The 13001-nt window shown below is 38.7% G+C and overlaps 1 protein-coding gene across 4 annotated transcripts in view; it reads right to left on the reverse strand.

Moving 5' to 3' along the window:
• The window catches only part of AP2A2 (adaptor related protein complex 2 subunit alpha 2), a 48785-nt gene that overhangs the window by 19183 nt on the left and 16601 nt on the right, over positions 1 to 13001 (reverse strand). For all 4 annotated transcript variants that reach the window (XM_061463152.1, XM_061463151.1, XM_061463154.1 and 1 more), the window contains exons 3-4: positions 2688 to 2830; positions 1977 to 2170 (exon numbers count right to left, since the gene is read on the reverse strand). In XM_061463152.1, coding sequence (XP_061319136.1) covers positions 1977 to 2170; positions 2688 to 2830 — 337 coding nt within the window. The remainder of the gene's footprint in view (positions 1 to 1976; positions 2171 to 2687; positions 2831 to 13001) is intronic.

A 13001-nucleotide genomic window follows, 5' to 3' on the forward strand; every position in this document is an offset into this window, starting at 1 on the left:
TCAGATACAAATCATTAACTACTCAACAGCTTCAGTATCTACAACTAGCAAGCAAATCAGCCAGCTACCACCAAGCATGCAACCCACAAATCTATTCACCTTGCCATCCATGCTGCTAGCACAAAAATGGACTTCTGTAAGAGCTACTATTCTAGTTCAATGAACTCCCTTTCACAAAGGGAGTCAATTAAGCATTTTGTATGTTGTACAAGCAATGGCTACAGAGCATTAGCATTGAGAGTTTATACTGTACAATCTTGGTTGAATGTTCAGAAACCTCTACATCCACAGTAGGGGTTCAGTCCACTTAGTCTTTATGAATTTACCAATTTTCCACAAAATGAAATTGTACCTTAGTTTAAAAAAAAACAACCGAACAAAAAACAACCAACCAAAAACACACAACAAAAAACCTCACATAGAAAAAGCCCCAAACCAACAACCAAACCAAAATACAAATCTATTCCTCCTCTCCCTGCCTACTCCCTCCCTCCAACTTATAAGCAAGCTAAGAGAGCAACACTAAAGTTTCAAATGTAAGGACAGTGCTCATTATGCCCAGGTCACTTAGACATGACATGTACACATACACATTTTACTTATATTCTCTGAGAAATACAGAAGAAATGAGGCCCTGAAAACTCATCTCAGAACATAAACACATCTCAAAGTTCAAACAAGTCTGAACTGAAGGTGCTGTGCTCTTTCTGCGACTGATGACTCTAAGTGAAGTTTTCATAACCTTTTAAAGGTAATCTGATCAAAACCCATGGCTCATCATCACAGTGTCTTCTTCCCTGTGCTACATAGAGAACAGCACCTGGCAAGGGCAGGACAGGACAGCAGCAACCCTGTCAGGGCCTTAGAACATAAAATCTCTGAACTTGCACCCTTACACACAGAATTACATATCTGCGAAGAGGGAGAATCTATCCTGTAATTCACCTATTTCTTCTGTCAGACCAGACTCACTGAGCATCAGGTGCTAACTCCTTCTCCTTCTGGCCCATACTACATTTCAGCTCTGCAAAACAGTAGCAGCGTTCAAGTGTGACATTATAAAGATACTACTTCTAGAGTTCCAACAGATTTCTTAAGACTTTTGCCACAAGTATATAACAAGTTATATCCTTCCTCGTCACCAACTCAGACAGTGCACATCACAGAGTAAGAAATGGTGTGGCACAAGCAAACACATTTCCAACTCCTGTAAGCTCCAGTACTTGGCATTTAGAGCACTGAGTTCTTACATTAATATAAAAACATAATATGCTGCATAAGTCATTAGTTATAAAACAAGATCCAGGCATATTCCAGAACATTTCATATCCATAAGTGAGTTTAAATGCAATGTTTTCACTTGGATATTTTACACTTCAAAATAAATTAGCCCTGCAATCAATCACAAGTTTCATTTTAGATTTACTTAACTACAGTTCCAGATATTTGCCAGATCTCTAAGAGACTTCTAGGCACACGAAGGTAAAGTTAAAAAGCTGGTGGTGACTATCTGCCATTTACAGGAATTGCTGTTTACATGGCCAGTAGAGGAAGCAAGAAACCTCACACTAGAGAACATTCTCAAATTCTTTATGAAGTCAGGACCATTTAAATAAGAGATTCAGTTTAGAACAATCTGTAGTGTAAACATGTATTTAGGTTCGTTTCTTTTTTTCCAACAGGAGAGATAAGGAAATTAAAACATACACATTTCAGGGTGTTCACCACACACATTTATACAGAACAAAAACCGGATCACAACAAAGCTGGTAAAACCCTATTCAAGATACCAACACAGTCTTAATGTCCCTGTTGCACATTTATAGAAGTAACTCCATGCTCAAATATATCAAAGTATCTGAGTTACTGGAAACTGTATTTACACTGCAAACCCAGGGCTGTATAGGTCTAAGCATACAGCAAGCTGCTGCAATGCTGCTGCTAAGGTTTACTGCTGTTGTATTAGTCATACCTACCCAGCTACAAGTATTTTTGGAATTTCTCCAGCAAAAGCTTCTGCCATCTCCCGGCTACCCACATTAGCAATACAGTGCAGAGCAAGCCCCATGAAGGTGGGGTTGCGGCTGGCCAGATCATTCTTGATCGCGTTGTTTATTAAGCGAATCAGCTCACTGTTAGAGTTCACCAGCACGGAGATGAAGAGATAGCCCTGTGATTCAGTAGAAAGTGAAAATACTTTAGCTGACAAATTATGTTTTCCATGAAGGCCACAAGTTATTTTTTGAGACATACAGTTCTGCTTCAATACTAACCACATGGGCTGAAATGGATAGCAGACAAAAAGCTAAAGAGATCAAATGAGGTAAACAAAAAAGAAAGTTTAGTGTTACCCTAATTTATTAGTTTTTAAGTGTTTCATCAATCTATTTCAGCATTTCAACCTTACTTAGTAAGATTTGAAGAGAAGGCTGCTTACCTCTTAATGCAAAGCTCAAGGCAGTTTCTTAACAAGAGTAATAATTTTAAGCAGAGTACACATTGTAGCTTTCACAATTACTACAAGATTCCCTGTGCACACAAAGGCATTTACATTTCAGAATCACTGCTAGATCCAAATGAAGGCTTTAAGGAAGGGTGAGAGGGAATGAAGCCAAATCATTTGCTGACTATACAGCTGAGGCAGGATATTAGAACAGCTTATCTTTTATGGAGACCAAGTTACTCACAATTTGTTTCTCTGTGTATCTATTAGAACTGAGCAGGTTTACAGCCTCCATGTGACCAAAGTCAATGTCATGCCCCAGGAGAAAGATGAAAAGTAGTTTGCAGACATATTTTTTCTTACTGTAACCATCTAGAGCCTTGTCACCTGGAAAGCAAGGAAACAAAAATTGAACCTATGTTGTTCCTATATCCACCCCTCTAGCTCCACTGAGGTACCTCATCATATCATACGATAACAAGACTTACGGTTGTTACCTAATAATTAATATTGACATTTGATTCACCATTTATCACCGTTCAGAAGAGGGACAAACTGAGGGTTCAGCTACTGCAGTACTTGAATTCCACAAATTTTAAATATATTATTTCAATCATTATTCACTCAACAGTGAGCAAAATGCTAAATATATCCACTCATTTCTAACTTAAGGGACTATAAGCCTCTACATCATTTTGTGCTAAACACATAGAAAAGTTATCATAAACCAACACATGTTAGACAATCAAACAACTGGGTTTTAAAAAAATTATTCCCAGTCATAGAAGTCAGGCAGCTTGTGGCTCTTCCTAGCGGTCCAGGACAGGAACATGCACGCATAACTCGACACTGAGCTGTCACTGAATAAACAAGACATTCACATGATACTACTTTAAATGTTTATCTAAATGTGAAATTCATTTAGAGGGAAAAACAAAATCTGAAGATTTTCATGTCAATTGCATTTACTATTATGTATACTCTAAAGGACAGTCAAGAAATAATATTATCTAGTCCCTGAATTATCCTGCTATGTCCTTAAAGTATTTTCTTGCTGAGACAGTACATACATATTTGATTATCCTGTTTCTGTAGATCAGCTATAGGTCTTCCATACGTGATCTCTTGTTAAACCAGTTATCAAATCCTTATCACAGTAAAAGGTCTTAACACACTTCCTGAAGTACATCACAGTAGAGAACTCAGTATCACCACAAATTAAAAACAGCAAGTCTTTTTAGAAGGACAGAATGATAGAGGCAAATTCCAAACCCTTGAAAAAGAATACGTGAAATGAGATTACCATGAGAGCTTTGAAGCATCTATAAAATGAAAGCATTCACAACTGTTTAAGTTTTAGAAGAAAAATGCACCCTAAATAGGTTTTGCCTTATGCTGCAGTTTTGCTGTATTTTAGAAGCTTGTAAAAGCTGCATGGAACAGTATATGGAACAGTATCTGTATGACAGCTTACACCTCATTACACAGACTACTCCTTTTCCCAAAGGACAGTAGTACATGTAAACATACACTTTTTGCAGAACATTGTTTTTCTACACCAGATCAGGAGATGAAAGAGTATCCACTAAATCAGGCAAGCCTGAATGCTAGAGTTCAGTCAGGGTAAAACGACCTTGATAGATGTTACTGCCCAAAAGGATATATAAGCTGCTTAAGCCTGTGCATGCTGGACCCAGAATAACTAGCCTATCACATCAGTGTGTATTCCTCAGTGATGGGCAAGTTCTGCCAGACTAGACCTGTATAAAGTAAAGCTTAAATAAGATATCCCTAACTCACTGTCCTTACAAAAAAACTCCAAGCTGCACTTCAGATTTATACAATAGGCAGATAAATACGTAATAAAGAGTCTTAATAGTATACAAGTTTCTTCGTTCTCATCCTCTGGTATAGAAGTTATACTTCCCATGCCTCATGCACCTGTCCGCAGCTCCCATGAACTTTATAGGACATTCACTGATTGTATTGAAAACAAAACAAAAAAAATCAAAACACACACACACAAAACCAAACCAAACCAAACAAACAAAAAGAAAAAAAATAACTTACAGTTTGTGAAGGAATGAACACTACCATCAACATGTGAAGCCATGTTATGTTAGTGAACCAAGAGAAAGAATATTGGCTGTCGTGGTTTAAACCCAGTCAGGTAACTCATTCACTCACTTCCCCCCTTCTTTCCCTCCCCCTACTCCCGGAGGGACGGAGAGGAGAATCGAAAAGAATGCAACTCCCACGGGTTGAGATAAGAATAGTTTAGTAACTAAGGTATAACACAAATCACTACTGCTACCACCAGTGATAATAATGATAAAGGAAATTACAAGGGAAGAGAATACATCACCTCACCACCACCCGACCGATAACTTGCCCCCCTCAGCCCGACCAAGCACCGACCGATACCTCCTCCAACCCTGCAGTCCCCCAACCCTGCAGTCCCCCAGCCCTTCCGGCTAACTCCCAGTTGCATCCTGGGCATGACGTGCTGTGGTATGGAATACCTCTTTGGTCAGCTTGGGTCAGGTGTCCTGTCTCTGCTTCCTCCCGGCTTCCCCTCCTCCCTGGCAGAGCTTGAGGCTCACAAAGTCCTTGGCCAAACCAAAACATCCTTGTTATCAGCTCTGTTCCCGAGCTGAAAGTCAAAACACTGCACTACACCAGCTACCAAGAAGGAGAAAAAATGACTGCTACTGCTGAACCCAGGACACTGGCACACTGAAGTAGACAACAGAAGGTTATGCCTACAGGCTGCAACTATGCTTTATTTTTTTTTGGGGGGGGGAGGTTGCTTTATTATTTTGACTCTAGAAATTTCTTTTATTTAGTTTTATTCCAACTGAGAAAATTAATTTAGGCACACAACTACCATTTTAATATGGACAACACCACCTTTGAAATCTCTGAGTCTTTAGATACATGTTGTGGTTTTTCGTTTGGTTTGGTTTGTTTCTTTTTAACTAGCACACATAAGACATCAGTTGGCAACAAAAAGAAACTTTATCTTAAAGCTGTATTTATGCGGGGGGGACAGACGGGGAGATGAGAATGGGGGGGGGACACAGGACAGGATGGAGACACACCAAATCAAAAAAAAAAAAACACACACAAAGAAAAGCTGCCTTCAGGTCTTCCAGTACCACGGAAGCCAATACATGTCACATTTTACTTAGATACATGAAGCAGCGTTATGGAAGCTACTCCTGACAGCAAAATCCTGCTATATTAGGTCCTGTCAAGATCCTCTGACAACAGCCAGCTCTGCAGAAAGTTGCCCACAGGCATGTTCTTTCCTAGTCACATTTATGTTTCGCTGCCATAAGGTATTTTCCTGCTGAGTCAGCAAACAAATCAAGGGCCATTTGCTTTACTAGGCGTCTGAATTGCCTGTTAGGGCACAATCCATCAGCAACACACAAGTCACAAGTATAAACCCTATTTTCTCATCTTTTCAAATGAATCTGGTGTTGACTTTGTGACACCAGAAGGGAAGAGGGGAATATAGAATACTGCAACACAATAGCTTAATGAAGATCATAAGCAGATGAAAGTATGTATACTCTGAAGCACTTTAACTTTCACAACTAAGTATTTGTCATGGTTTGGCAATTCCTTTTTTCAGGTATATGACCCAGCTATTTAAAGGATTACATCCTTCCAAGACACTAGTATTTTAAGAGCTCAGATTAGCAAGGTCCTTGGATCTTGGGGTATTTGAAGCATTTTTGATCTTGAACTTCTTTCTTCATCATGTCCTATCAGAGAACAATACTGTAAAATCAGGACCTGAAACACTTGCTATTAAGATGAGTAAGTTCACCAACTGCTTCTAGAAGCTTCTGTCCCTTGTATGCAGAATTGAAGGCAATGTGAAGGTTCTCAGTAACAGGCAAACTTACAAACTAAGCAAAGTAACAGTTACTAGAACTACAAAAAAAAAAATAAAACTTACAAACCCACAATGTTGTATTATTTAATTAGCTGAGCAATTTGAGGAGAAAAAAAAAAAAAACAAAACACTGCAGTCAAAGGTCTCAGTATACTTGTCTAATTCCAGCTGTGTTTCGAAGGATTCTTTGATTCAGATTCTTAATGAAATTTCAAATTTAACTATTCAATTCATCTCCCTCCCTTGTAGCATTTACAAAGAGCTATAAAGGTTCTATTTTTAACATAAGTAACAAGTCTCATTGTGTAAGTGTTAAAACAGGACAGCTTCCCTGAGCCTCAAGCAAACATCCGAACAGGAGCAGAAGGAAAATTCAAATGTCCTGTTATCTTTACTTCCAACAAACAATAATTTCTTTTAACTCAGCTCATTTTTAAATGCTCTCAGGAACATTTGCAAGTACTGCAAATCAAGTCAGCAGAAACAGGAAGGGTTCAGAACACGTCAGCAGGTTTTGAGCCCAGTGGGCATTTCAAAGGTTACTTGTTTGCCCTAGAAAGTTTATTAATCTTTTTTCTAAGAAATAAATTAGTAACAGCCAATCATCAAATAGCATTAAGAATTACCATTTCCATATTTTTGTGCATCACTTTACTATTTCAACAGGAAAGTTTTATTTTTTCTTGCTCATGGATCTCTTTTATGCAGCTCTCCAAAAAGAAATAAGGCACAAATGCCTTACAGGACCCTCTCATTCCCAGGCAGCACTTTCTATCTCTAATTTGGACCACTGGTTAAAAAATAGAACCTGCTTTGAATCTAATTCAGTATACCTAAAAACTATCCTGCTGCAGTTATAGAGCCTGTCACTAGCCAGACAGGGAAAGAAGATGGCTAGTCCTGCAGGAAGTTCAGCAGGCAGGAGGGCATACAGGGTAAGGAAGCCTGACAAGTCTCATCTCACTAGCACCCAGGTGATTGATTACTAACTTAAGAGACAAGACAATCTTAGCTTTTAAAACTGCAGTAATGGCTTATGCAAGGCAGAGTGGACAACACCCTTAAGTGTTTCTTTGCATTCAGAGTCCTTGCCTCCTTCCTAGGTGACACTGTCTTACATTCATGCAGTTGACAGCAATCCAGTGTTATAGTGTAATCAGAAGGTCTACTATTACCTTAGAGGATTAGAAAAACAAAGTTGCTTTTTATTAATGTATCTACACTTCAAGACAAGACTTGTCTTTCCATAAGAGTGACAGTCCAAGCTCTCTAAATAAAGGGCTGAATATCTGTGGCAGACAACCGATACAAATACATAAGCTAGTGTTTCGTTACCATACTACTACCACCAGAACAGAGTATTACTAGAGCAGACCTACAACTCAGGTGATACCTGAAGCCTGGTTTTTACCTCCAATAATTCACTTTGTTAGTGAAGACACTTTATTCTTTTACTCTCCAATTGCCTTCAAGTCTCTTAAAGGATCAGAAGACAGTGTGATTAAACAGATCCAAAGCTACACTTTCACTGCCTGCCAGGAAACCTATGTACTGAAGCACAGCTTCTGCTTAAAAATTCAGAGGCAAAGGGATACTATGCAGTTTGGGACAACAGAGAAGACTTGCTTGAATTTCAGAGAACAAGTGAGCTGAAGTACAAAACCAAAAAAGCCAAACCAAAAAGCAAAACAACCCCCTACCCCCCCCCCAAAAAAGAACAAAAAAAACCAAACCCACACCAACAATAAACAAGAACACCCCACCCCCCCACAAAACCCAAATCCCACAAACAAAAAAAAAAGGGGGGGGGGGGAGGGAGCAGAAATTATCAACTGATATTGGAGCACTTCTGCACAAGCCAAAGCTAAGATACACCAGCATGTCTGAAATCTAGCAGCCACTCTTGCAACAGAAACCTTATTAAGCAATCAGAACAAAACTAAAATCTAATGCCAGATGGAAAAAAAACGAACAAGCCTCAATCAAGCAGAGAGCAGTTCTTTTGACTGCAAAAACAGCTTGTAGATTTGTGGTCAGTTTCTTTAGAGCTGAATTTGTGGACTGAGAAATCAAAATGATGGGACAACTAAACAAACCAGGTACTTTTTCCACTCATTCACAAAGCAATTACTACTCTGGCAGCCAGATTTTCAGTTTAGCTCAAGCATGGGAGCAAAATCAGCTTACAGCATGAACATGTAAAACAAAAGCAACAGTATTTCTCCATACGATTCCTACAGCTTCTGCTTTATCACACTGGTGTAGTTTCTCTCTACTACATGCATCTTATCTCAGTTAATGCAGAAGCATTTAAAGCAACCGTCAAGGACACACTGACCTCAGCAACAGTGCTTCCTCATGCTGAAACAAGAGACAAAGTCACCTTAAGTACAGAGATTCTAGATTCCTTCTGAGCTTGGAGCACAGAAGACAGATCAGAACCCAAAGCCATGGTGTACATTCCATTAGTTCAGGAGAAGCATGACTTTTCCAGGGATGTGCAGCCTCATCAAAGCCTGTTAAGTACAAGGGTATTTAGATAGCAGGTTACCCACACATAAGTTGGGTGACAGGCTTGCCAGCTACTTGCATGATAGAACAAAAGTAGAAATATACTTAGCCTCTCTCTGTAACAGTGCAAGAATACATCCTGTAAGCCATACGGGGTCAGGGTCTGGATACTGCAACAGGAGTATGCTGAAGATTGTAAAGGATACCTGTGGTATACTAGTCTCTTATGCTAGTCTTAAACAGGAACACATCTGTGTCAAGAAGCACTACTGCCAGCATTGCTTCTTACAGTCAGACTTTTCTTTGGTTATAGCAATGCAGCCAGTCCAACAGCCACATCTCCGGTCAGGTGATTAACCCACGGCAACAGTTCTCCCCCTAATTATTTGGCAAGGGACTCCATCTTAAGTTCACAGGCATACATTTGTCTTAATCCAAACTATTTTAAAGCTATTTTAATCCAAAATATTTTTAGAAGTCAGAGCTACATGAAAAGAAACTGGATTCAACCAAATGATGTCCACTTAAACCAAAAATAAAATGCATTATGAAGGTGTGTTTGTTTTTACAAGGCACTCCTGCAACAGAGAACCACACAGCACAAAGCCCATGCAGAACTCCTGCAGCAGAAAGATACACAGCTATCTTCTCCTTGCACTCTCAACGCCTCAACCAGATACATAACAAGTTTTCCAAACTCAGCTTCTTCTAAATTGTAACACTCATGTCCAGTTTTCATTTAGGCTACACCAAGTTAATGTCTTCAGCAACATTTTTCACTTAAAAACCATACAAATTTAGTAATGATGTAGCCATAGTGAAAATCAGCTTACAGGAAACTTTAGTCATCTTTCAATCAAGCCACTGTATGAGCAGACACTGGTATTTATTCAATGCTATTTAAACTCCGCTTAAAGGATGCTACACAAGGTATGCAGAGTAAAGTTACTGCACTACTTTGCTGAAAGCACCTCTACTCTCTGATCATTGCCAATTCATGATTCTACTCAGCCAACTTTCCTACAGTCAGCTGTCCCCCACATCACAACTAACTGTGATGTATATAGGGTTTACTGTGTACATACTTTTAACTGTCTTTGTACTAGAGCCACAAAATACCTTACAAACCCAAAGAACAGAACTGAGTAAGTTTATGAACTGTACTATCAGCAGCTCTTGTACCACACAAGATTAAACACAGGTTAAATTAAACACAAACTACCTCTGTTAACCAGAGGACGCTTTTCTGACAGAATTCAGTTTGCTTAGAGCTTAATTACTGCCAAGTTTTCTAGAAGTTTATTAATACAGTGGCTTATACTGATGCTTTTGTAGACATTCACAGAAAAGAACAGTGAAGACTAGCTCTTATTGCGTTAGTCAGCCTTTCACTAGAGTTGATATTCGCAGCCTTCTGAACTCACCTTCATAGACTCTTCACAGCACAAGACTCAGGATAGCAGATGTTGACAAAACAATGAATTGTGTCAGTATTCATTCTGTGATCTCCCCACATAGGATTTGCTGCACTTCACCAGGAAGTGCACTCAGAAGTCATTACTATTATTAGCATTAAAGTCTGAATTGATTGCTGTGGTACCAAAACAATTCAGATTCACTTCTTTCACACTCACAGGTTTTCAGAAGTATGCAGGTCAGTGCATGTGGATGGAACCAAATGGAGTTTGTGTTACTCAAAACATGTAGGCTATGATTTTTAGTAGAATGCTTAGATTTCATATGGAAGAGAAGTTTGAATCAAGCTTCCCTGTTTGAGCTTGCAGATTATAGCTTCTCTTGTATGATGCAAACATAAGGAGTTGGGCTAGTATCTAAAGAAGATTACTTAATCAGATTTGATCACAGCCAAACAGTAAGAACTGGACTGTATCCCTACAAGTCAGTACTGAAACAGCATTAACCATTATGAACTTTTCTGCCATTCTTTATTGTGTTCCTTTACAACATGTTTAGCAGTGAGGTGAGCGGGTCTGACAGAACCTCCTTCATGCTTCAAGAATACTGGAATATGCAGTAGGTAGCGAGGCTCTGCAGAAGCCTCAATAACTTTCATTTGATATGCCTTTAGAAGTTTTCAGACCTTCACTGCAATCTGAAGACTTAGCCTGATGAAAGCTTCCAGTTTCATTAGTGAAAAATTGATTACGTTTTGCAAACAAATTAAAGCTTGCCCATCAACTAAATCAAGATTAAAAAAAAAAAACCCAAAAAAACAGACCCCAAACCAAACACCCACCCCCCAAAAAAACAACAAAAAAAACCACACCAACAACATAAAACAATGGTGTAGCCTGAAGTTAGTTGCTGAAAGAACTAGATTTCTGTGTTAGTATGACTGTAGCAAGGTTTCCAGCTAGTTCTAGTTTTTGATGACAAAATGGCATAGGTGGAATACTTAATATATTTAAAGGGAAAGCCATATGCGGCTTTCTGGAAAATGCAGTCTTGACTAAATAACTGAGAATTTAGGTGCAGAGACAAATTTCAGCAGCATCTGATAACCAATAATGTTGCTATCTTGACAGCAAGCAGTTTTACTATCACCAAGAGAAAACAAGCAGTCTTTGTGGCTGTATCATTCAGATTAAATCAACTTAATGAAATTAGTTAAAAGGCAGAGTAACATAAAACTTTGAATAAATTTAAGTGTACAAAATCTTCTTAAACAGTTTTCAAATAAACTCAGCCTCTTTATCTGAAGGATATGGTTCAGTTGCCTGGTATAGCTCTTGCTTGGAGATTAAACCGCTTTATTTAAAGAGGTGTAATTTTATGCTTACATTTACTAGGTGATGTAATGATCCACTTTGAACATATAGAAAAATGGTTATCACTCTTGACACAGGTTTCTAGTGCCTTGAACTATGTGCTAGCTGCTCATACTTAGTAAATGAAGGCAGTATCTGCAAGTCACTGTCTAGAAAAGGGACTCGAGTTTTAGACTTCAATTGGGTGACTGAGAAGAGTCTGTAGAACGACTATGCAAAGCCTGCTACTTTTGGCAAAAATCAGATCACCATCAGCATTAGACGGAAGCTTTAGAATTAAAAGGAACAGGAAAACAATGTGACAGCATAGGGAGGTGACTAAATGAAAGTTCCTTTTCCTATTTACTGTAGAAAAATAGTCACTAAAGTTTCCTCAGTTACCCTGCAAATTAAGTTACCAGTCCGGATAAAGTACGCTGAAATTTCTAAGAGAAAAACATTAGCAGAGGCATGCGATAGCTTCCAATTTATAAGAAATTTTTATACTTGTGTCTTGCACCATGGTCATGTTTTCTCTTTCAAGCTGCTGCTGACACTCAAGTTCTTGCAGGTCTTCATATGCCTTTAAGAGATATACCGCTTGCTTTGTAGCACACTGAGTATTCCAAATAGATAGGATAGATAACTAAGGTAAACAGGTTTAATCCAAATACAGCAATCTGGAAGTCACATATACAGCCTCCACACTGTATTACCTTATCTAGCTACACACACAGCCCCATATCTATTTAAACACCATGTTTGCCACAGCCACTATTGGTAGAACTCCATTCAAAAGCATTTCGATTGCCCCTCAGAATCTTTAAAATTTGAGGCCACATACACAATTTGAATACAGTTACAGCATGAGTTTTCTCAAGTGTTGTTTAAAAGTGAACTGCTGTCTCTTAGAATGCATGAGGATGGAATTAGACACTGCACATCCCTTGTTTCATTTGAGTAATTTGTATTACTGTTACTTATGGGAGCGGTCAAGATGTATGGCTTCAGCAACCACATGTTTTTATCATAATTCTGATAGAAGACAGCCTAACCCATTACTTCCCTAAAGGCACACAGGTGGGGGAGAAGTTTAAAAAAGATTCTCATTTACTGGAAATAATGACATCCACCCATATTTCTTCAAACTAGTTCATGGCCTTCTGGAAGAAAACAGGCTGAACGGTCACATGGTTAGGAAGCAAAGCATTAGAAAGTTTATGAACAGTAGCTCAATTCTTTTATATATGAGGGAGTTGTCTGTTATGGCCAAGAATCACAGGACTATCAGGAAGTTCTGTAGTTAAGAGAATATTTTCAATAGTTATTCTAACAGCCTGCTCTAGCATTTTGCTTGCATCAGCAATTGACA

This window comes from Pezoporus flaviventris, unplaced genomic scaffold (genome assembly GCF_033815535.1).
Source record: "Pezoporus flaviventris isolate CSIRO_AGI_PZ_B2104156 unplaced genomic scaffold, CSIRO_AGI_Pfla_v1 ptg000036l, whole genome shotgun sequence".
In the NCBI taxonomy this organism is placed as follows: domain Eukaryota; kingdom Metazoa; phylum Chordata; class Aves; order Psittaciformes; family Psittacidae; genus Pezoporus; species Pezoporus flaviventris.